This window comes from Alosa alosa, chromosome 5 (genome assembly GCF_017589495.1).
Source record: "Alosa alosa isolate M-15738 ecotype Scorff River chromosome 5, AALO_Geno_1.1, whole genome shotgun sequence".
NCBI lineage: Eukaryota > Metazoa > Chordata > Actinopteri > Clupeiformes > Clupeidae > Alosa > Alosa alosa.
Window position 1 is genome coordinate 7,420,452 of NC_063193.1, and position 25,198 is coordinate 7,445,649.

The 25,198-nt window shown below is 43.8% G+C and overlaps 1 protein-coding gene across 1 annotated transcript; it reads left to right on the top strand.

Moving 5' to 3' along the window:
- The first annotated feature begins 300 nt into the window (after nt 1-300).
- On the top strand, nt 301-25,142 carry pole (polymerase (DNA directed), epsilon). Its single transcript, XM_048244254.1, has 48 exons — nt 301-767; nt 878-1,013; nt 1,177-1,257; nt 1,369-1,413; nt 1,496-1,588; nt 1,923-2,077; nt 3,292-3,436; nt 3,530-3,610; nt 3,785-3,892; nt 4,154-4,264; nt 4,372-4,457; nt 4,559-4,678; nt 5,311-5,443; nt 6,167-6,280; nt 6,612-6,824; nt 6,984-7,091; nt 7,347-7,475; nt 7,731-7,833; nt 9,326-9,472; nt 9,766-9,911; nt 10,191-10,339; nt 10,784-10,876; nt 11,013-11,157; nt 11,286-11,443; nt 12,185-12,380; nt 12,801-13,015; nt 13,614-13,716; nt 14,004-14,207; nt 15,039-15,245; nt 15,797-16,009; nt 16,404-16,547; nt 16,680-16,820; nt 17,510-17,663; nt 17,958-18,064; nt 18,526-18,702; nt 18,908-19,131; nt 19,687-19,907; nt 20,288-20,492; nt 20,622-20,795; nt 21,046-21,171; nt 21,280-21,412; nt 21,651-21,846; nt 22,182-22,313; nt 22,623-22,816; nt 23,440-23,640; nt 24,289-24,414; nt 24,530-24,619; nt 24,778-25,142. Exons 1-48 carry the CDS (start codon nt 700-702, stop codon nt 24,886-24,888), a joined length of 6,861 nt encoding a protein of 2,286 aa, XP_048100211.1. The 5' UTR covers nt 301-699; the 3' UTR covers nt 24,889-25,142.
- The last annotated feature ends 56 nt before the right edge of the window (nt 25,143-25,198 follow it).

Genomic DNA, 25,198 nt, shown 5'->3' on the forward strand with positions numbered 1-25,198 from the left:
CTGACAGCTGCAGACCCTGCCATGCCCCCACTCCCCAAGGGCTACCAAAAAAACACACAATAAACACAAAATGAAATGAAATCTACTCTGAATAGTGGAAAAGTACAGTTGATTTAGAACTTTGCCATATATAAAATACTGTGTGGCGGCCCACTATCCGACTGTGACTGTATGAACCAGGTGAAATCAGAGTTGGCAAAAGTTGCTGTGCGTCCAGAAAAAGGAAATGTGGGCGGGGTTTACTTATCCTCGCGGAAGTTGTCAGCTGTTCTCGCGGCAACTGTAGAGAACGCGCCAAATTCCGACTTCTTTGCATGAGGACTGTCAACAACAAGTTAACTGAAAATGGATATAACATTTGGGGATTTTATTTAGCCACAGAAAACAGTGGGCTTTTTCCAAATATGTTCTTCGGAAATAGGGAGCAGTCATTCAAAACAGTTCCCACAACGCAAAGCAAAAACCGAAACGAGGTTTAAACGGTTTTCTTTTGTGCTGTTGTTGCAAGAAAGTTGACCACCACAGGTAACTTGGAGCTAGCTTAGCTATTTAACTTTAACGTTACTGTCAAAAGTGTGATATCTACCTCACGTTATCTTCCCTACGTTACCTACCAATTTAGATAGTAATTGTTCTGTCGGATAGATAGAATTATAATAGTACTTATCTAGGAGTCGACTTCGCCTACGTTTCTCCAAGATGGTTCTACAAAACAGTGGAAGATTCAAAGCTGACAGAGGAGGAGGAGGGGACCAGGAAAACCAACAGTAAGTTCCCTTGCCAGTTACTGCTGATAATGTTACCCTTTGTTGATATTTTTGTTGTAATAATGACCATGAACCATTTGTAATCGTACATTGTTCCTTGTGTCTCCAAGGGATGACATGTCCGGGCAGTCAGCGGCCAAGCGGCTGGAGCGCAGTCAGTTCACTGATGAGATGGATGCACGCTTCGGCTTCGAAAGGATGAAAGATCCCGGGGAGAAAACGGGCTGGTTGATGAATATGCACCCGGTATGTATGTGCTCATTTCATGCGCAGCCCGATGTTTCCTCTATGTAATCATTTATGATGTCCTTGTGCTGGATATATACCGTAGGCCTACTACAAATAAGCATTATGAAAGGGCTCAGTGTATTGACCTCTGATGTTCATGGGGTTGTCTGTGATCATATAGACAGAAATACTGGATGATGACAAAAGGCTGATAAGTGCTGTGGACTATTACTTCATCCAGGACGATGGAAGAAGGTTTAAGGTGAGTCTATTGATGTTAAGTCCGTGCTTAGTGAGTATCCTGGAAGATATTAAAACACAAATCCTGTTTTGATATAAGCATCATATAACCAAACATTACTCCTCCTTGCAGGTGGCACTTCCATTTAAGCCATACTTCTATGTTGCTACCAGAAAGGTATGTCTGGAAATCAACAAAATAATTTGTCAGTGCATCACCCTGAACTGGTATGATGATAGGTTTGTGATTTTTGTTGCAGAATTGTGAGCGAGAGGTCATTTCATTCCTGTCAAAGAAGTTTCAGGGGAAAGTGGCTAAGCTGGAAGTCTGCCCCAAAGAAGACCTGGACCTGGTAAGATAGTCACAGTATTAGTACTCATAGTAGTCATAGCACTCATAGTTGTCATGGTACTCATCGGCGTATTGGGAGTTATTAGGGTAAAAGGGTGTAAAATTCTGATAATGTTGCACAATATGCATTTCTGTTTCAAAACTGTTTTAATAGTTTGACAATCTCTTCCCATTGTTTTCCTGTAACTATAACATATATAACTATTTCTTTATTTCATATATATGAATGCCTTGTAATTAACAGGCTTCTCATTAATACTCATTGTCCATGTCCTGTAGTACCACTTCACATGCAGTAATAAGATCTCTTTGATTTTGTTTGTTGCACTTTGTAGGCAAACCATCTGGTTGGACTTAAAAGAAATTATGTCAAGCTGTCCTTCAACACAGTAGACGATCTGATCAAGGTCAAACGAGAGATTGCCCCAGCTGTTCGTAAGAACCGAGAAAGAGAGAAGTCCAATGAGACCTATACAAGCATGCTGTCCAGGTAGGCTACAGTTAATACTTTTTCATACCACTGTTCAGGGGCCGTATTCACAAAGAATTTTAAGGCTAAAAGTAGCTCCTAAGTGGCGAATTTAGGAGCAACTCCTAAAAATAATGGGCGTGTCACTCCTAACTTTAGGACTCCTAATTTTTTTCACTAAAAGTAATTCACGAAGAATTTTAGACCTACTGTAAAAGTAGCACTTAAGTCTGGGACAGCTTAAAAGAAGTCGAGAGGACTCCTAACTCACTAAGACCTATTCACAAACAGCTTTTTGTGGCATTTCACGCTATGATGTTTTGAAATGCATTAAGCCTATCGCGGCAACAGGAGCTTCCAATCGCGAGGGAACAATTTTGCATTCATAAAAGGGATGCAATAACCCCACCAACAACAACCAAAACTACTCATTGTTAATATGTAAATTAAATGTAACGTTTCATTGTTAATCAAATTAAAATGGTCTCCTCTTTGCAAACCTAGGCATAGCCTATGGTGACAGATTAATTTAATAATGTTGCAAAGGTACTGCATCAATCCGTAGGCCTATGTTTCATTAGGCTAATAGGCTATTTGTTTTCCCTTACTCTTTATTCATTTAGGCTAGGCCTTTTTATTCAGTTATTCATCATCTTCCGTCCTTCGCACTAGGCCTACTTGTGTAGCGCACACATTCTCAGACCTGTCACCTGTCACTCATCATCGTAAGGGAGGTGTTTGGAATCATTCCTGCGTTACAATCATCAGCCAATCAGGGTGGCCACTTCAGTCAAGCTCGTGCATGAGTAATGACGTCATCCATAGCAACGAAGACTCACTCTTAGTTTAGGAGTTGTCATTTTTCCTTACTAAGAGTAGGTCTGAAATGCTTTGTGAATAACTTTTAAGAGAAAACTCCTAGCTAAAATCTTTTAGTGCGATTTAGGAGTACTCCTAGTGGTAAGATAAAAGGCTTTGTGAATACGGTCCCAGGAATGCTGTTTTAGCTACTAGTGACTTAAGCGGTTTGAAGGCTCAATAGACATCATTCACTGAAGACAGAAACTGACAGCTTAAATCTTTGGCCATGGACAGTTAAACATTCTGCTTACTTCTTTCTATGCTTTTGTCCATATACGTTTGGAAGTTTAGAGGAGCTTTTCTTTTGATGGTCTGTAATTTGCCAGTTATGTATCTGGGAAAAGTAATATTGGTATGTTTCTTTTGATTGTCAGTGCATTGGTTGGAGGAAATGTCACAGCAGGGGATGAGGACGGACCGTCCAAGAAGATGGCAGATCAGTTGGATAACATAGTGGACATGAGAGAATATGACGTGCCCTACCATGTCCGCTTGTCCATTGACCTGCAAATCCATGTGGTAAAGACTTCAGTACATTTACTGCAAAGTGAGTTGTAATCATGTGTTATATTACTGATGCCCTCTAATTGCCATTTCTGTTTTTGTCCCAAGGCTCACTGGTACAACGTCCGATATCGTGGCAGTGCCTATCCTCCTGAGATTGTACGAAGGGATGACCTTGTGGAGCGACCGGTGAGTAGGAATAATTACCCGCTCTTTCCCCCTGTTGGCTTAAGTTGGTGTCATTCGCAAACATAACTGCAAACATAAAACTGAGTTGTAGTCAACACTTTTTGACATTTCCCATTTTATCCAGTTAGAAGTTTTGCACTGCTGTGAATTCACACATTGAGTTGTTTTATGCAGGATCCAGTTGTGCTGGCTTTTGATATAGAGACGACCAAGCTGCCCCTCAAGTTCCCTGATGCAGAGTCGGACCAAATCATGATGATCTCATATATGATTGATGGACAGGTTAGCGCATTGTTTTTACATGCTTATGTTGGATGTGACATGATGCTGACTGATGTGATTTTTCACATAGATTGTTGTTTCTCGAGGTCACCGAGTACTGTCAGTACAAAACAGCCAACAGCTAGAGAAGCCAGGTAGCTGCAGTGCTACATTCTGGGAGCATGATTTTAAAGATGCCTCCGGAGTGTACCACTGTAGCTAGACTCTAGCTGGAGTTCTCTTTAATGATTTCACTGTTAACCATGTCCTCTCACTTTTTAGGGCTTTCTCATTACAAACAGAGAAATTGTCTCTGAGGACATTGAGGATTTTGAGTTTACCCCCAAACCAGAGTACGAGGGACCGTTTACAGTGTTCAATGAGCCAGATGAGGTAAGTTGTTGAGGTGTACCTTTTGGACCTGTGCGGCTCTTTGAGGTAAACGCTGACTAAAAGCTGTCTTTGAGTTTTGGTCTAAAAGCAGCTGATCTTTGTTTCAGGCTGCGCTTATCCAGAGGTGGTTTGAACACGTCCACGAGACGCAGCCCAACATCTTTGTCACATACAATGGGGACTTCTTTGACTGGTGAGCCGGACATGCCCACCTTGTTTTGTACATTGTTTTGATGTTTTTTTCTCTCTTTTCTATAATGTTCATTTCTGATTTTTGCCTCTGAATCCTTTCAGGCCCTTTGTGGAGACACGGGCGGCGCAGCATGGCTTGAGCATGCACAAGGAGATTGGCTTTCAGAAGGACAGCCAGGGGGAGTACAAGTCCAGTCAGGCCATTCACATGGACTGTCTCAGGTGAGCGATCCCACATATAAGCCATTTGTCATCTTTGGATCCCTCAATGCAGGGCTGTACAGTGCTACATGTAGCACATGCTACAGAAAATATCAGTCTGTGCTATGGATGATTCACTAGATAAGTGTAAAGGTTGTATCAGCGATTGCAGGCCCAAAAAAGGCCCAAATATACAGTAAATGATCACATTCATCTAATCTTTCCTAACGATCCGCTAGCTGCCTACCCCATAAGCAGGTCGTCAAAAAAATGCGTCTCTGTAGGCAGCCTAGGCTTGGCAACCACTCAAAAGCAAAATAAAGTGTTTCAACCAATAACCGATGAGATGCGCGTTTAGGAGTGTTTCAATTGCACTGGAGGGAGGGGGAGGGAGTAGCGAGCTAGCTCTCTGTTTTGTTTGAACATCAACAGAAGTGACGTTACCCCGCTATCGCTGATACAACCTTTAATGGGAACTTAATGGAATGCATTTTTGTATTTTTGTGTTCATATCTATGGTAGCACACATAAAGGCTTTTTGGTTTAAGTAATCCATGCAAAGATTTGTTTTTCCCCATATCAGAAGCCAGTCAGTCTTGAACATGAGATTCACACATTCTGAAGTGTAAACGATCCCTCTGCGCTCTTCTCAGGTGGGTGAAGAGAGACAGCTACCTGCCAGTGGGGAGTCACAACCTGAAGGCAGCGGCAAAGGCCAAGCTGAGCTACGACCCGGTGGAGCTGGACCCAGAGGAGATGTGTCGCATGGCCACGGAGGAGCCACAGGTGTGCTGACCACGCCCTCACAAAATCACACAATGAGAGCGCTTGCTGCAAAACATACACAAGAAGCAAAACCTGAATTTCCATTATCATAATAATGTTACGTATGATTAAAACGTTTTCTGGAAAGACAAGCTGTGAGCGTATCCTGGCAAATTCTGTAACAGTGCAGTACAAGGTCTGCTTCGACCCTGTTATACTCTGAGGTATTTTGAAGTTTTAATAAGCTTAAAGCAACACCAAAGAGTTTTTTATATCTTAAAATAATGTTTCCAAAATTGTTTCAGTGGTTCATCAACTCGTAACAGGGTGATCGGCAATTCTGCATTCGCTTAGTGCGGTTATAGCCGATAGAGGGCCACTATGTTTGCCAGATCGGGTAGCGGATCTGTAGTTCGATGGAATGAGACCTAATTAGAAACTACAAATTTGACTTGCATCTGATGTCGCAATACATCGTACTTTTATAAGTCATGCAAAATATTCTACCTTGTCTGTGGACATTTGCAAAGCCGGTGCTGGATAAACAAATAGCGTGCGTGCGACAGAGGGAAAGTTCTTTGGTGTTGCTTTAATGCAGTTTACACTGACTGATATTTACATGGACTGATATTTACGTTGGTTGGTCGGTTGGTTGGTTGATTTGATTTATTTATTTATAATTTAACACTACAAAGACTGGAAACCACATGAGTTCTAAAATGAAGTAAATCCTTCTTCCCACAGACCCTGGCCACTTACTCTGTGTCCGACGCCGTGGCCACATATTACCTCTACATGAAGTACGTCCATCCCTTCATCTTCGCTTTATGCACCATCATTCCAATGGAGCCGGACGAGGTAACCAGGACACACTGCCTGGCTAAGCACTCCCTTAACTGAAGCCCCCCCCACACACACACACACACACACACACACACACACACACACACACACACACACACACACACACACACACACACACACAGAGAGAGCATAATCCAGTTAAGTGCCACAGACAGCATTTTTTTAAACACCAGTGAGTAATTTAATTGATATAACCCATATGGGGAGAATGCATCAGTGTTGAGTGTCCATTAGCATGTCTGGGTGAGTTCCATTTGTCTTTTGAATCAAGAGGGTGTAATTCACACAATCATTGACTGTCTTGACTGTGTGTGTGTGTTTACAGGTTTTACGTAAAGGCTCTGGCACGTTGTGTGAGGCTCTACTGATGGTCCAGGCCTTCCATGCCAACATAGTCTTCCCCAACAAGCAGGAGCAGGTGTTTAACAAGTTGACCAGTGATGGTCACGTGATGGACTCTGAGACCTATGTGGGCGGCCACGTGGAGGCCCTGGAGTCCGGGGTCTTCCGCAGTGACATTCCCTGCCGCTTCAAAATGGTACGGCCCACATAGTTTTTGCAAGATTTTCCTACATGATTTCATGCTGTGGTCATATATGTGTTTTTAATGTAGTTCATTTTACAATGTTTGTCTAATTTTTATCTTTGTTGCTTTCTTTTGGTTTTTATTGTTTTTGTTTTTTTTTCAAATGGACAGAACCCTGCAGCATTTGACTTCCTCCTTCAGAGGGTTGAGAGAACTATGCGTCATGCCATTGAGGAAGAGGAGAATATTCCGCTGGAACAAGTCACTAACTTCAATGAGGTCACACATGCTACCTTGATCACCTCATAGTTGACTTGATCTTCTGCTCTGATCCTCTAATCACTGATATTTAAACTGTGACCATTATTTTTATTCCATTTATGGCCACAGTAACAGTCATACACATTGCTGCTGGTTATAACATGCAATATGGTCTTTAAAGGACTAAAAGCAATGTAGTAGTGGATGTTATTCGTACATTACTGGTGCATTACTTTAACAGTGAAGAAGATATTAATCCCCTGGCTTCTACAGGTGTGTGATGAGATCAAAAAGAAGCTGATCTCACTGAAGGAGGTGCCCAACAGGATTGAATGTCCTCTCATCTACCATCTTGACGTGGGGGCTATGTACCCCAACATCATCCTGACAAATCGCCTGCAGGTTAGCACCACAGTCCTAAACTTTGCAGTCATAAACAAATTAGAAAAAGCACAAATCATCATATGAAAGTTTTTAATGTGGCTTGAGAACTTTGCTTTTCTGCGATGGTGTCTGAGTTAATATGAGTGTGTGTTAATATGAGTGAGTGTGTGTGTTAATATGAGTGTGTGTTAATATCACTGAGTTAAGATCAGTGTGTGTGTGTGTATTTGTTTGTCTCTTGTTTCTTTTCTCCTTACTCCTCCTCTCCATCAGCCCTCTGCCATGGTGGATGAGGCCATCTGTGCTGCCTGTGACTTTAACAAACCAGGGGCTAACTGCCAGAGGAGGATGACCTGGCACTGGAGAGGGGAGATCAGTGAGTGATTTATGTCCAGGCAGACCCAGACCCAGACCCATGTTAATAACCACTGGAAAATGAGTTTTGAATTATTGAGATCTCCTAAAGGGTTTAATGATTTAGGACTGCTGCCTTATCCGATGGTTGGTGTGATTGTGTAAAGGCAGCAATGCTCTGTAGGGACTGAAGACTTGCATGGGTGTCATTGAGTGATGATTACATGTGCAAAACAATGTATTAAGTGCAACAGATCAGGTTTTGATGATTATGCGTTCAATGTGTTTATGACGTACAGGTAAATATTTTGTTAGATGAGAAACTGAAGGTCTACGTCAGCCTTTCTCAAACTGACCTGAGGCCCAGTCATGGCAGACTTTGGGGTCATAGGGCCCACCTACACAAACCCAATGAACATGAACACAATTATTATTGTTATGCTATATCATTATACATTTAAAGTGCTAACATTGTTCACAAAAAGTTTGTGAAAACATGCACATCAGAGGACTGCTTTACTAATGTAAAATATAATTACTAAAATAAATGATAATTTATGAGAATTAGTTCTCAAAACAACAGCAATTATACGGGTGCCATTGTTTTGGGATTTTTCCCTCATGCAAGCATCATACATGGTAGGCAAATGGAATAAATAAAATATTGACATGCTTTTTAATGAAATTTCATTCGAAGGCATGAATGTACAGTAAGGATTCAGGAAACACAATACCAGCTATTGTGTATGGTAAATGGCGGAGCAGATAGGCGTAAATCACTGATCTGGAGATCTTTAACAGGAAGACTAATTATGCTAATTAACAAAATTGACTAATTATGCTAATAAACAAAATTGTCTATACAATACTTAATGCTAGACAGACTATTATATTGTCTCTGCTCTGTTTTTATGAAAGTTGCAAGAATCCACAATATTCTATTAAATGTTACATAATTAAATAGCCTTCCAACAGGTTGACGCGGAGCTTTGATACCAACATCGAGGGGTTTCAGTTTCTCTCGCGCAGACACGTACACGCATTCATTGAATGAACGCTCATACCACCGCTTAACTGTATGCCTCTATGGTTGGCGACACCAAATTAGCAAGTCTTTTCCATAGTTTGAGAAACGCTTGTCTACGTGAATCTGTTTTCAGATTTGAGATTTTTCAAAGTACATTATTTGACCATCTCAAATTGCTTAGCAGTCCACCAAATACGAAGGAGCCCTAACCTTCTTATTCATGACCTGGGATGTGCAAATGTGGGTCTTATCAGACCTTACTAGACAGTTTCTGTAACAAGTTTTCCTTTCACCAACTACTTAGGTGTAGAGAGCTTAAGTTATTAATTTCTTCCAGCATTTAGTGAGATATTTACATGAATGCTCGTATGGTCGGGTTACCCCAACATTCTGATTCTATTGCTAGTAAACTTGTGAACATAGTCCTTTCTTGGTGTTTCAGCTGGGGGAAAAAATCAGCTCCTACGTTTTTGCTTGTCTTGTTCAGTGCCAGCGAGTCGCAGTGAGTTTCATCGCATCCAGCAGCAGCTGGAGTCCGAGAAGTTTCCTCCTTTCTTCCCCAACGGCCGCCCGCGGGCCTTCCACCAGCTCGACCGAGAGGAACAGGCTCGTCACGAGAAGAAACGTCTTGCCGGTGAGTAGCGCATCTCACACTTCCTTTGTACTCTTCTCCACTGTTCCAACTCCGTGGTACATCCAAGGCTGATTAAGTGATTAAGCGCTGCTATTAGTGTTAATAATACATGGCGTATGTCCCCTCCTCATGTCATCTTTGCTTCTATTATTGCTCACATGTGGAAGGTGATCAAGTCAGGCAGTTGGAGTTGAATAGATGGAGATTGTTTTGATTCGAAACGTGATTGTAAATAAATGTTCTAGATGCACGTGTGCATGATTGATTTGTCCTTGTCTGCGGTTTGTCTCTAGATTACTGTAGGAAGGCTTATAAGAAGGTGCATGTCACAAAGCTGGAGGCAAGAGTCACCACAATCTGCCAGAGGGAGAACTCTTTCTATGTGGACACTGTCCGAGCCTTCAGAGATCGCCGTTATGAGTTCAAGGGCTTACACAAGGTAGCCTTTATTACAGCACATCTGGGTTGACCGTGAAGCCTTTTCATGCGTAAGACTATCAGGTCTTTGCTCTCATCCTTGCAGACACCATACTGCTTTCAAAACAGATATACTCTTAAGATCTAAGTTGTTAAACACTTAACAAGTTATTCTCAAATTGTTTTTGTCTTCTCTGCATTGTCATACAAGATAATTAATGGTATTGATGGGGAACATTGTAGCTCAGTCATCCTCATCAGATGTTAAGCTGTCACTTGTCTCTCATGACTCTCTTTCTAGGTGTGGAAGAAGAAGCTGTCTCAGGCTCAGGACGCAGGCGATGCCGCCGAGGTGAAGCGCTGTAAGAACATGGAGATCCTGTACGAGTCTCTGCAGCTGGCCCACAAGTGCATCCTCAACTCCTTCTATGGCTATGTCATGAGGAAAGGGTATGAATGAATGAACACACACACACACACACACACACACATATATACACATGCACATCTACAGACACAGATATATATATATATATATATATATATATATATATATATATATATATATATATATATATATATATATATATATATATATATATATATATATATATATATATATATATATATATATATATATATATATATATATATATATATATATATATGTGTGTATATATATATATATATATATATATATATATATATATATATATATATATATATATATATATATATATATATATATATATATATATATATATATATATATATATATATACATACACACACACATACATATACATTCACATGCTGTGAATTATAACACGGCCTCAGTTTCATGCGTGTCTGTAACCAATAGAATCTCATGACTTGGTCCTCTGTGCTCTCTAGAGCTCGCTGGTACTCCATGGAAATGGCAGGAATTGTGTGCTATACTGGGGCCAACATCATCACCCAAGCCAGGGAGCTCATTGAACAAATTGGGTAAGATGTTGGTCCAATGTGGCTCAAGAGCACCATGCTCAGGATGCTCAGTGGTCCTAAAATACTTACTTTACGGCCCGTTTCCCGCTCATTGTTGTCTTGACATCTTGACACTCCGTTCTGCTTGGTTCTGCAGGAGGCCTTTGGAGTTGGACACGGATGGAATTTGGTGTGTTCTACCCAACTCTTTTCCTGAGAACTTTGTCATCAAATCAACCCATGAGAAGAAGCCCAAAGTCACCATCTCCTACCCGGGAGCCATGCTTAACATCATGGTTAAGGTAACCTGACCTATATCATCGATAATGTTTTGGTTTGACTTTTGTTTTGAGTTTTATTAGTATTACAGGTGTTAATGTTTTTGTAATGATTGTTTTTGTTTTGTTTTGTTTTGTTTTGTTTAATATAGGAGGGCTTTACCAATCACCAGTACCAGGAGCTGGTGGATCCGGCCAACCTGACCTACGAGACGCGCGCTGAGAACAGCATCTTCTTTGAGGTGGACGGGCCTTACCTGGCCATGATACTGCCCGCCTCCAAAGAAGAGGGCAAGAAACTGAAGAAGAGGTAATACTGAAGAAACAAACAAAATTAATTTAGTGTTTATATACAGGCTATCCCATGAGCCTCCGCATGGATGGCAAAGTGTTATTATCAATGGCTGTCCATACAGTAACTCTGGTTAGATGGTGTTCCCATTTATTGCGTATTTTAGTCTTGACATAAAACAAACCCGGTGCTGGTGGTGATATTAAATAGTGCTGTATTGCTGTAAGTGCGTGCTGTAGTGTGATGGCGGCATATTGTTGGCAACGGCTACGGTAATAACCGTATCTCCCCGACATCCGCACCTTCTGCAATTAACCTTCAAGCACTGTTCATATACGCGTGTTAACCCACATGACCAACACCCAGTGCATTACACCCCCCAGGCTAAAAGAAGTAAAACCAATAGGTAACTATTAGGTGACTATAAGGTGACTATATATAGGTCCTACAGTTTATTATGATAGGGATTCATGTTACTACCTGTCACTGTGTCTGTTTGTGTAGAGGGATCTCTTAAAATGTGAAGTGATCCATTTCTCATCAGATAAACTCAAGTGACAAAGTTATAAACTTCTTGGCAAATAAACTTGGCACACCTTACATGTTCTTTCAGTAGAGTTCCTCCTTGAGCTGACGTCTCCCTGTATTCCAGGATAACGGGGTGTTAAGCTCCCTACTGCTTTAGGGAATCAGAGATGCTTGCCATGAAATCGTGCCTTTAACAGCTCATGCTGCATCACCTGCATCTCTCCTCCACAGGTACGCTGTGTTTAATGAGGACGGCTCTCTGGCTGAGCTGAAGGGCTTTGAGGTGAAGCGTAGGGGAGAGCTGCAGCTCATCAAGATCTTCCAGTCCTCTGTGTTCGAGGCCTTCCTCAAGGGCACCACGCTGGAGGAGGTCTACGCCTCAGTGGCCAAAGTGGCCGACTACTGGCTGGACGTTCTCTACAGCAAGGTGCGTTTTCTACGCTTTACTATCATATGGTGTTTGGTGGTGAATTATCATAATATTCAGTGTTTCCCACAGAATTAAATTCTATTTGTAGTTGTAGGTTTGCAGAATTAACTTGAATGCAACAGTTTTTCACACATTAGCGCAGTGTGGTTATGATGCTAACCAGATTTAAGCACAATTTAGTAGAACCAGTAAAAATCATTGTGTGGTGGTCAGTGTTGATATTGTGGTGGGCCGTCACAAATAAGTCAATGTATGGGAAACACTGATATTATTCATAATGTCTCCACAATTCTTAATATGCTGTTCTCTCATTAATACATGATTGTAGTCTTCCTTGTCCTAGATAGATGCAGTGATGAATCATGTTAGTTCCTCATTCAGTATGCCCCTGTGGTCCTTACCCCTGCCCTCCTGTAGGCTGCCAACATGCCGGACACTGAGTTGTTCGAGCTGATCGCTGAGAACCGCTCCATGTCTCGTAAGCTGGAGGACTACGGCGAGCAGAAGTCCACCTCCATCAGCACGGCCAAGCGCCTGGCGGAGTTTCTGGGGGACCAAATGGTGAAGGACGCGGGGCTGAGTTGCCGCTACGTTATCTCACGCAAACCCGAAGGCTCGCCCGTCACTGAGAGGTAGATGGAACCTCTGGTTAACAGACTGGATTATTCCAACAACGAACTGAAAACACACACGCATTATGATTAATTAAATAATTACACCAAGGCTACACTGGGTGCGCAGCTGAAGCGCTCCGTTTGCAGGGCATAAAAATAGTTTTAGAAGGCTAAAGGTCTAAAACGTGCCACCATCACGTATGGTGTAGCCAGTTCCATTGATTACAGTGGAAGCTAATTGTTGCAGCAGACAAAACCCAAACGGAACGCTTCAGTTACGTGCCCGGTGTAGCCTCCCTGTTTAATCTTCTTTGAAACATTACAGAAACTGAGTTCCTTAGGGGGCGATCAGACAGGACGTGGTTTTTACCGCTTTTTTTTTTTTTTTATTGTTTCGTATTGGCAGCAAGCGGTTTGCGCACTGCTAATTCACCCAGACCACTTCACGTTCTTTTTGCCTGCTGTACCTCGCGTTTTTATGTAAACATAGTGCGCCTCGCGATTTATAAGCGGCAAAGCGTGTCCTGTCTGATCGCCCCCTTAGATAGTCTTTTTTTTTTTTTTTTTTTCAGACTACGAACTGTTCTGCAATTCTTTCTTCTGTCTTTTCCTGCAGGGCCATACCTTTGGCTATCTTCCAGGCAGAACCTTCAGTCAAAAAGCATTTCCTGCGCAAATGGCTGAAGATGCCCAGTCTTCACGAACTGGACATCAGAACAGTGAGTTATGGCATATCTTCCACAAGTTACTAGTCTAGGCTGTCTGCAAAGCTACAAGACAAAAATGTGATTATGTTAACAAACTAGTATAAGTAAAGTTGGAACATTGTATATGTACAGTATATGTATATATATCCTGTAGCAATCAGTTCAGATATATAGCTTTATGGAAGGTATGTGCTTTTAACTACATACATACACTTTTTTGAAAGGATGTCTTTGCATTAATACCCACAGAACAACCGTGCCTTTGTAACCTTCCCCTTGCGTCTCCTAATCGCTCGCAGATCCTTGACTGGAACTACTACATTGAGCGTCTGGGCAGTGCCATCCAGAAGATCATCACCATCCCGGCGGCGCTGCAGCAGGTGAAGAATCCGGTGCCCAGGGTGCGCCACCCCGACTGGCTGCACAAGAAGCTGCTGGAGAAGAACGACATCTTCAAGCAGAAGAAGATCAGCGAGCTCTTCACCAGCGAGGGAAAGAGACAGGTACCCAATCAGTGCTTATCTCATTTGTGTCACACAAATGCACAATCATTTTTATTTATTTATTTATTGCTCTAGAGAAGTGGTTCTTAACTGGTCTGGCTTTGGGACCCACAATTTCCCGTGTTCATTAAGTCACGACCCATATATCTTTTTACTGATCAAGCCATAGACTGTATACAGTATATAGAGCAGTCTATGGATCAAGCCAACAGATGCGGTGAGCGAAATGCCTGTATGCCTACTTGTTTGGAACATGCTGATGTTTGGCATTACATTTGTGAAGGACAGTACTTGACAGGTTTGTCAGGTTGACAGGTGTTCTTTGTTATGAGGCATTTTCTCAAGTTTCCAGCAATTGTGAACATGGCACACTGGGGTTTCTGCACCATTTTGTCTCAATTAAGTCTATTTGAAATGGGCGATCTCGTCTTTTTTTTTTTACCACAAGCTCCGCGACCCACCCAGAATCGTTCCGTGATCCACTTTTGGGTCCCAACCCACCAGTTAAGAACCACTGCTCTAGAGGGGTCGCCAAAAGTTTTAGAGGGGTCACATATGATTTGCAAAGGCTGCCATTGACCTAATTCCTTTGGTGTTTACACAGCCTACCTATAAGAGAAGACATTTTCTGCCTTTGCTTACAATGCCCATCTCACAACATTTGAAAACCAAATTCCGCCGATTAGAGAGAAGGAGGTCGCGAGACTTGGCCCATGTTTTGTGGGGGGTCGCCAGACAAAAAGCTGCTCTTGAGCATACCACTGCTCTAGAGCATACATCTGTTTGTTATGAGGCCCTGACCACTCCCTCCCCCACCCTGTGCTATCTCAGGTGGCCCAGACGCTGGAGGCCGGGGAGGCCGCGGACATTGAGGACTTTGGGAAGCCCCCGCGGCCGCTGCAGCCGGCCATCCTCATCAGCACCAAGCGCAAGCGTGTGTCCCAGGGGGAGGAGAGCCAGGCCGAATCCCAGGAGCTGGAGCTCACGCAGTCCTGGAGGGAGATCCTCGGCCCGCCGCCCCCCAAGGGACCATCAAAGGTGAGGGGGACACCCATGTGGTGAACAGGCTGCTTCCCAGCACCCTGGGCCATCTCGTGTGTATGTAGCATGCAGATAAGATGTATATCAGTATACCGGTATTAGAGTGTTTGCCTTTGTTGTGGATTGCTTTTGTTACTTTGGGAAACTCTTGTCTAAATACATATTCCAGCCTTACTGAAATCAATGCCATTTTGGTCCCTAGTGAAAGTTTATACTTGCTTTCATCCACAAATAGGCCCTGTGTTGTTTTTAGATCAGAGTTTCCCTTTTAAGATTACAGATTCTTGAAGTTCTGATAGGAAAACGCTTAAGAAAGTTGTTACAGTATGCCTTTAATGTAATACACTCATCACATTGATGTTAGTGTGAAGTTGTCTGTCAGTCTATTCTACCATTGAGAATAGTGTAAAATTGTGGCAGAATGCTGGTTGCTTGATCGTGTGTGTGTGTGTGTGTGCGTGTGTGCGTGTGTGCGTGTGTGCGTGTGTGCGTGTGTGTGCGCGCGTGCGCGTGTGTGTGTGTGTGTGTGTGTGTGTGGGATGATTCAGGAGGAGCTGCTGGTGTGGCTGCGCTACCATAAGAAGAAGTGGGAGCTGCAGCTGCGCCAGAGGAAGGAGCGGCGTAAGAAGCGGCGCCGGGCGGACGGCGAGGCCCTGCCTGCAGGGGGCGGCGTGATCCGCGACGGCCCCACCACCGCGCTGGGCAACTTCCTGCGCAAGACGGCCCGCAGCATGCTGGACATGCCCTGGCAGATCATACAGGTCAGACAGAGCAGTCATGCATACATACACACACACACACACACACACACACACACACACACACACACACACAACCAGTCAAAAGTTTGGGGTCACTTAGAAATTTCCATTCCATTATAGACAGAATATCAGTTAAATTGTTTTTTAAATCAGGGCAGCAGTTTTCAGATTACAATATGTGCTTACATAATTGCAAAAGGTTCTCAATTGTTGTAGAAAGAAATGGATGATCTTTAATACAATATCTACATTGCCCATTATCAGCAACCATTCATCCAATGGTCCAAAGGCATATTCTGTTTACTAATCTGAAATCATTTTAAAAGGCTAACTGAAAAAACATTGGAGAACTGTTTTACAATTATGTAAACATCTGTGTTTTCTCTCCTTTTAGATTGCAGAGACCAGTCACCCAGGCCTGTTTAAGCTGTGGGCAGTGATAGGCAGTGACCTCCACTGCATGAAGCTCACCATCCCCAGAGTCTTCTATGTCAACCAGAAGATCCAAAAGCAAGACGAGGGACCCACATACAGAAAGGTTTGCCTTCCCTTAAAGCTGGAATAAATAAATGTAGCCTCTGTGTATGGATAAGCAAAAGATGTTGTATCCATTGTGAAAATAAAAAATAAGTGAATGTTCGTGAACTGTTTCTGAACTGCCGTTTTGCAGGTGAACCGAATTCTCCCCCGCTCCAATGTGGTGTACTACCTCTACCAGTACACGGTCCCTGAGGACATGTACCAAGAGCACATCAACGAGATCAACGCCGACCTCTCCGCTCCTGACATCGAGGGAGTGTATGAGACTCAGGTACAGTGCTCTGTACTGTTGTGCAGATGAGTAGAGAGAGGCACGTCGGTTCAGATTATACAGCTACATGGACCGGTGGGCACACTGGAACCTCAGCTGGGCTAGTCATTTGTAAACTTGTAGACAGGCTCTAAACCAGTGGTCTCCAGCAGATGGTGTAGGTAGGCAGCGTGTGTGTGTGTGTGTGTGTGTGTGTGTGTGTGTGGCGCTTGTGTTTTTGTGTGTGTGTGTGATCTGCGGTGCAAGCCTATCAGTCGGTAAAAGATGCAATGCCATTTTCCACAGCAGTCTACAAACGGAGAAGGTAAATTGCCTTAAAGTTCAGTCTGCTGCTTTTGGGTGGAAATCAGCTATCTGAAGACATGCTGCTACTCCTATAAATATACAGTATATACATTGGTAGCTCTCGGCCACGTTCATTTAGTCAAAGTAGCTCACAGAGGAAATATGGTTGGACACCCCTGCGCTAGACATTGTAATGTTAAAATAATACCAGCTTTACATGCGTTGTTTAATCTGTCATGTGGTAATTGTGGACAGTATGTGAGCCATGTAGACCTGTCACCTTGTCAGTGACTCTTCCCACAGTATTTGGATCTTGTTTTCCTTGCCTGCCTTTCGAATCCAAATAAAAGCATTTAAATGTGGACAGTTGGTTTTGCTTTAGTCTGACCGTTTCCGTTCCTCAGGTTCCTCTGCTGTTCCGAGCGCTGGTGCAGCTGGGCTGTATGTGCATGGTCAACAAGCAGGCCGTGCGTGACCTTGCCGGCCGAGAGGCTGACACTTTTGACCTTGAGCACCTGGAGATGAGATCACTGGCTCAGTTCAGCTACCTGGAACCTGGTAAGGGATTGCACACAGTCGTATTGTATTGTTAGCACATTTTGTGAAATTGCTTTCTTGACTGTTCGATGTGAAATACTTCCAAGTTTGTTATTACTTTTATCTTGCTTACATGCTTTTTGTTGTTGTTCTGAAGTGTTTTTCCTCTGTGGATTATTTTGCAAGGAGTATTGTAAAGTACTAGCTGCAAACTAGCTGTAAAGGAGTATTGTAAAGTGCTAAATGTAAAGGAGTATTGTAAAGTACTAGATGTATTTGCTGAAATGGCCTCTCTGCTGATGTGTGCTCCTCTAGGCAGTGTGCGTCACATCTACCTGTATCACCACAGCCGAGGACACAAGGCGCTGTTTGGCCTCTTTATTCCGTCTCAGCGCAAGGCCAGCGTGTTTGTGCTCGACACGGTGAGGGGACATCTCTCTTCTGCTCTCTCTCTCCCTGAGCCTCACAAAGCCACGCAAAACAAGTGTCTCAAACGTCCTGTCTCAAAAGTGTCTTTACAGGGTGTACTGAATGTTATGTAGTTGACAACAATAAGTTGAAAAGAAGGTTTCTTTTTATTAGATAAGTTTGTTTCTTTATATCTCAACAACAGCAGCTTAATCCTACTTTAACGTCTTGAAGGTTGGAGATTTCTTCAGTGATTTGGTGTGGTAATATGATGTGCTTGGTGGGAGCACCTTTATGCATTTTGAATTCCTACCATTTTTTTCTGGAGGTCCAGTTTTTCTTCTCTATTTGGCACGGAAAGTTTGCGTTTACATGCATTGCAGAGAGTCTGCACCCCTGAAGATGCATTTCCTGATAGGATATCTGTCTTTTACTCATCTCTGTCTGTGTCCACTCCTCGGCTCGTCTGCTGCAGGTGCGCAGTAACCAGATGCCCAACCTGAGCACCCTGTACGGGGCAGAGCGCACAGCTCTGCTGGAGAAGACCAGCGAGGACCTGCTGCCCCCCGAGAAGCACCAGTTTGAGGTGCGGGCCGAGAACGACGCCAAGGCCATCTACAGAGCTGTGCAGCGCATCCTCCTCAACTACAAGGTACCCACCATCACTCTTATGCTTTTCCTAATATACTGTATATACAACATATGATGTACATAGATATTATTCCTATCGGACCTGACTATTGATATAAAAGCATAGAGAGTGGGATAAAAATAAAAGATTCATTTTTGGATGCTGGAACACTGTCTGCGTGTGTGTGTGTGTGTGTGTGTGTGTGTGTGTGTTCGTGTGTGTGTAGGAGGAGCGCCGTGGCCCCACTCTGATCGCGGTGCAGTCCAACTGGGAGCTGCGGCGTCTGGCGGCAGGCATGGCGGTGCTGGAGGAGTTTCCGGTGGTGCCGGTGCACGTGGTCGACGAGATCAACTACAGCGTGCTGGACTGGCAGCGCCACGGTGCCCGCCGCATGGTCCGACACTACCTCAACCTGGACAGCTGCCTCTCGCAGGCCTTCGACATGGCCAGGTGGGCACCCCCTCCGCCCTCGTCCTAACTTTATGCTGGCTTTGTGTCATGCCTCTTTCACTTTCACTTTCACTTTCAGCCATGCAGTTTTGTAGCCAACCAGATGTAGGGCAGTCGTTTGGGAAATACATATACATTTATTCATTTAGCAGACGCTTTTATGCAAAGCGACTTACATATGTCAATTACATTATAAGAGCCATTGTGCCCAGAGTGTCTTGTTCAAGGAAGCTGGGAATTGAACCCACAACTTTTCTGGCTACTGCATGCTAGCCCAGGTCCTTAACCACTAGGCTACCACCGCCCAAAATACTTACAGAATGATCGTGATGTACTTCTGGAATGAGAAATGGTTGTTTATGTGCAATCAGAGCAGGTCTAGTGCCTGCTCCCTAATTCTGAACACAGTGACAGCTTCACAGTAAATATCACAAAGTTCTTAAAGGCAACTTGCAAATATCATGAAAAGGCAAGTTGCAACTTCTCAATTAAAGCACATTTGTTTATCTGTATGCTTCCCACCAACTTACCTGTGTCTTATTCTCCCTTCTCCAGGTACTACCACCTGCCTGTAGGTAACCTGCCTCAGGACGTGTCCATCTTCGGCTCGGACCTGTTCCTGGCGCGCCACCTGCGCAAGCACAACCACCTGCTGTGGCTCTCACCCACTGCCAGGCCCGACCTGGGGGGCAAGGAGGCGGACGACAGCAGGCTGGTGATGGAGAGCGATGACCGCGCTTCGGTGGAGATCAACAGCCAGGGCTGCTACTCCACAGGTGACCCACAGGGCTACTGTTTATTCTGATCCAGTACATGCTGTTTCATACACTACATGCGGCCCTTTTCATTTAGAGGCAGGCTGTAGGCAGAGCTAGTGTCTTAGATATTCAAATAGCCACTTAATAGCTTCTTTGGTTATATGGTTCCACTTGTGTTTTTGTAGAAAGGGTCTGTGGACATCTTTTCTTGTTTAGCTGAAATCGAAGAATTAAAATGTTTGTAAAAAATGAAAGTTGAAATGACTGAATCGGCATCAATTGTAATTGGGACACATATCCTCCCTGTCAGAGCACTTGTATTTGTTTGGCCACTGAGTGGGAAAGCTCTTACACTCCTAATTCTAAGCTAACTTCGAATTGCCCATGATCTCCAACAGTGTGTGTGGAGCTAGACATCCAGAGTCTGGCGGTCAACACCATTCTGCAGTCCCAACACGTCAACGACATGGAGGGCGGCGCCAGCATGGGCGTCAGCTTTGACGTCATCCAGCACGCCTCCCTGGAGGAGATGATGACGGGCAACCAGGCCGCCACCGCTGTGGCCAGCTACGACGAGACGGCGCTCTGCTCCAACACATTCAGGTTGCCCCCATGAGCTCATTCTCTCATTCTCATTCATTTATATTGTTACTTTTGCAGTGATCGTTTCATATTGGGCCCTCTAAATGGGCTACGGTCTGTCTCTCTTTGGTGTCTGCCAAACATTGACAGGATCCTGAAGAGCATGGTTGTTGGCTGGGTGCGCGAGATCACACAGTACCACAACGTCTACGCCGATAACCAGGTGATGCACTTCTACCGCTGGCTGCGATCACCCAGCTCTCTGCTCTACGACCCAGCCCTGCACCGCACCCTGAACAACATGATGAAGAAGATCTTCTTGCAGTGAGTGCACACACAGTCTAATCCAGAACCTTCCCAACTTATAACACAATTCATTTTCATGCTGTCCCATCCTGTCCACTCTCCTGGAAAGTTCATGGAAGAAGGTGACGTAACATTTGCTAAAATGCAGTGATGACTAATACTGGTAAAAAGCACTATGAAGGTATCTATCGTGCTGTTAGTGTGCCTGTGTGAATTTATCTCCAGGATGGGTTTGTAAGAAACTGTAACTGGCACTGTTCTTCTGTAGATTGGTTGCTGAGTTTAAACGGCTTGGCTCCTCTGTCGTCTATGGGAACTTCAATCGAATCATCCTCTGCACCAAAAAACGACGCATTGACGACGCAATCGCTTATGTTGAGTACATCACTAACAGGTCTGAAGTCCCAACAGCCCATTTCTAGATCTTTGTGGTGTAAAAAGAGGTAAAGATGTTAGGAGTTAAATGTGTTGCTCTGTTTCTCTGGCCCGTCTGAAACGTCAGCATCCACTCCCGGGAGATCTTCCACTCCCTCTCGCTCACCTTCTCACGCTGCTGGGAGTTCCTGCTGTGGATGGACCCAGCCAATCACGGAGGGGTGAAGGGCAAGCTGCCCTCCAGCATCCTCTGTGGAGAGGTAGATATTCACACTCCAAATGTTGCATCTACACAAGCAAACATAGGACTGTGTAGTCTATTAGATAGATAGAGATAGAGATAGATAGATAGATAGATACTTGCACCTCAGTGGTGTTATGTGAACTACCATCCAAACGTGCGTGTGTGTGTGTGCGTGTGTGTGTGTGTGTGTGTGTGTGTGTGTGTGTGTGTGCGTGTGCGTGTGCGTGTGCGTGCGCGTGTGTGTGTCTTTGCAGAATGATGGTGGTAAGAAGAAAAAGGAAAAGGGCGAGGGGTCAGAGGAGGAAGGCAGTGAGGATGAGGATGAGGACGAAGAAGAGGTGGGTGATGGTGAAGAGGATGTTGAAGACCTGATTGAGAGCAACTGGAACATCATGCAGTATCTCCCCCAAACGGCGTCCTGTCAGAAGTACTACCTGATGATCATCTCGGGTAATGTCTCAACTCTCACTGCTGTTGACAAGAATTTCATTTCACGCTCTTCTCATCTTTGGCTTTGATCTTTCATTTAGCCAATCCAAGTGTCCGTTATTCGTAACTGTGCATTTTAGAATACGTAAAGAATTTAGTGAGCTTGACCTTGTAAAAAATGTAATTGATCTTGTAAATGACCATGAAATAGTTTTTTAAGTAACAACATTTACGGTTGGTTGGTTCAGTTAACTTTTCAGTTTTTGTTCATTTGTCATTTTTTGTGTAGGTTTCTCTATCCCTGATATGTAATAAACAATTTGGCCTTACACTGATTTGTGATTTGTTCTCTGTAGCCTATATTGCAGCTGTCTATCACAGCATGAGGGAGGAGCTACGGCGCAACGCTCCAGGAGCCACGCCCATCAAGAGGCGGGGCGGAAGCCAGGCCTCTCAGCAGGCAGCAGGGGACAGCAACTCCCTACCTGGTCAGTCAGGGTCCTCATCATTCACCAATACTTTACATATGGTTCATACTCATACACACTTTTAATTTGATCAGAGCACCTAGATTTAGACACAGCATAAAACTTAACAAGTATTTTCTTTTTATTTGTTGGTGAACAGTACAATTTGATATTTCTATAACTGATGTATGTATGAATTGATATAGGAAGTGTTAGTGTATGTATGTATGTATGTATGATGTATGTATTGATATAGCAAGTCAGCGCGTAATGGTGAAAGTTGGTGTTAATTAAGCCTGTAATAATCCCTCTCTCTGAACTCCCCCACAGGCATGATCAGCTTCTCTCAAGAGTATGTCTCAGGCGAGCTGACCCAGAACTTCTTCACCATCACCCAGAAGATCCAGAAGAAGGTGATGGGCACGCGCAACATGACCCTGCCCTCCGAGATGTTCCCCGCCCTGCCCGGCTCCCACCTGCCCCTCAACAACCCTGCTCTGGAGTTCATCAAATACGTCTGCCAGGTGAGCACCTGACATGTAAACATACTGCATGCATACATGTACGTCATACACCTATAATGGGGACAGTGGTAGCATAGCAGCTAAGGAGCTGGGCTAGCAAGCAGTAGCCTGAAAAGTTGAGGGTACAATTCCTGGTTGCCATAGTTATGCCCTTGGGTCAGGCACTTAACCTTGAGTTGCTCTGGGGAAACCAGCCCTTGTAAGAATTGACATGTCCATGTCAAGTCGCTTTGGATAAAAGAGTCGGCCAAAATGAGGAAGTAAAAGTAAGTACATCCTCTGAGGATGCACCTCTGAAGAGATCCAGCCCCTTTTTTACAGTAATGCCGTAGGAATTTTAGGATGGGACTAAAGTTGCAAATCCACAAGCAGCCAGGCAGCTACAATGCTACACTCTGGGTGGCATGAACATGGTGTGTAGAGCTGTACCTTGAGTAACAGAGATCTATGTGAAAAATGGCAGGATTTCCCCTTTAAATATGTCTAAAACAGGAGTGAAGATGCTGTTTTTAAGCATAAAGAGTAAGCATCTTATATCTGGTGCTCAGGTGATAGATGCTCTAAGAGTATGATGTTTCTGTGGGCGTGGCTCTCGGTTATACTGAAGTGCATTGTCCTCTCAGGTGCTGTCGTTGGATGGCAACATCGTGAACCAGGTGAACAAGCTGAAGCGAGACCTGCTGAGGCTGGTGGACGTGGGCGAGTTCTCAGACGACGCCCAGTTCCGTGACCCATGCCACTCGTACGTCCTGCCAGAGGTCATCTGCCACCACTGCAACTTCTGCCGTGACCTTGACCTGTGCAAGGACCCTTCCATGGCACAGGTCAGTATATTGTGTGTTTTGCCCTTTACTCTGTTCAAGGTACAGAAAACTACCACCAGGAATAACTGAAAGGTGGGACAGTCTTTGAAGGCCAAGCAGAAAATATACCTACATAGAAACAAAATGAATTTTGTGTGTGTGGGGGGGTGTTTTTATAACACAGGTGACATTAGTTCACGGTCACAAACCTGTAACATATGCAGCCAAATGCATATGTTTGCCACAAGGAGTCCCCAAACCTCTGGAAAATGGTATCTGGAAAATATTACCATTTCAGAGAAAGCCCATCTCAGTAGCCACCAATTTCAGAACAGTGAAAGTTGGTGAGCTTTGGAAGAGCGACATGCAAACAGCATGATGAATTTGAACACTATTTAATGGGAAGGGCAGCAATACAGAAACTGCATCTGTTTAATCATATTAGTCATATTTTTATGAGCAGGTATTTGTATTTGAGGACTTTTAAATGTTGTTGCAGTTGTTTATGGAGTTCTTTCATGGTAAAAAGGCAGTCTGGAGTGTCTTTGGGAGTGTTATCGATCGTTTCCATACCATAAAGGGAAAAAATCTATCTAACTAATCCTACTGTATCTAAAAATCTATCTAACTAATCCTACTGTATCTAAAAATCTAATTTCCACTCTGTAGGATGGCACTGTTCTGCCACAGTGGTTCTGCTCCAACTGCCAGGCCCAGTACGAGACGGACTCCATAGAGATGGAGCTGGTGGAGGCCCTACAGAAGAAACTGATGAGCTTCACCCTGCAGGACCTGGTAAGAGACTCACACAGACGATGCCCAATATGATCTCCGCACACTGCTGTCTCTACTTATAACCACAGTGTCCAATTCCCAATGATCACTCTCTCAACCTCTGTCTTTTTATCAGGAGTGTGCTAAATGCAAAGGAGTGAAGGAGGCCAACATGCCTCTGTACTGTCGCTGTGCTGGCGATTTCAACCTGACTTTCACAACCAAGGTCAGTGGCATAATGCATCAAACATCTAGAACTTAAAACGTATCCAACGTCTTAAGTGCGTCTAACATCTAACACTTAAGACGTCTACCATTTTATCATCAAAAATCTCCCACATTCTTTGGCTGTCTTGTTGATTCCTTTGCTTCCTCCCCATCTAGAGCTTGTCCGAGCAGATAAGAGTGTTCCGGAACATTGCGGGTTATTACAAGATGGGCTTCCTGCAGGAGACCATCGACTGGCTGCTTCTCATGAGCCCCCAGTTGGCCTAATGTGACAAAATCCCTATTAATAGAAACTGATGGTGATGGATGTCTGGGTGTGCACGTCGGTGTCCTGCAGATGTTATTGTTCCGCAGGCTGTAAATATCACAACATGGAGAAATTGTACATAATGCATGACCGAGGGAAGCATTGAAAAGCATTTGAAGTTAAAACATGAAAACACTTTTATTATGAGGATCTCTAAAATGAATAATGGACATTTTTGCAAGGTGTGTTTTGGTAATAAATTGTTTTATATTTATAAGCATGTACAGTGACAATCTCTTCCCACTGGTGTTGTCGTCTTGTATGTCTGCA

Excerpts from the sequence above, each read along its gene's own strand:
- pole (XM_048244254.1), top strand. The coding sequence starts at position 700 with ATGGTTCTACAAAACAGTGGAAGATTCAAAGCTGACAGAGGAGGAGGA. Across the intron at positions 7,834-9,325 it reads GCACTGGAGAGGGGAGATCA|TGCCAGCGAGTCGCAGTGAG; the intron begins GTGAGTGATTTA and ends TGTCTTGTTCAG. Across the intron at positions 22,817-23,439 it reads TCATCAAATACGTCTGCCAG|GTGCTGTCGTTGGATGGCAA; the intron begins GTGAGCACCTGA and ends TTGTCCTCTCAG.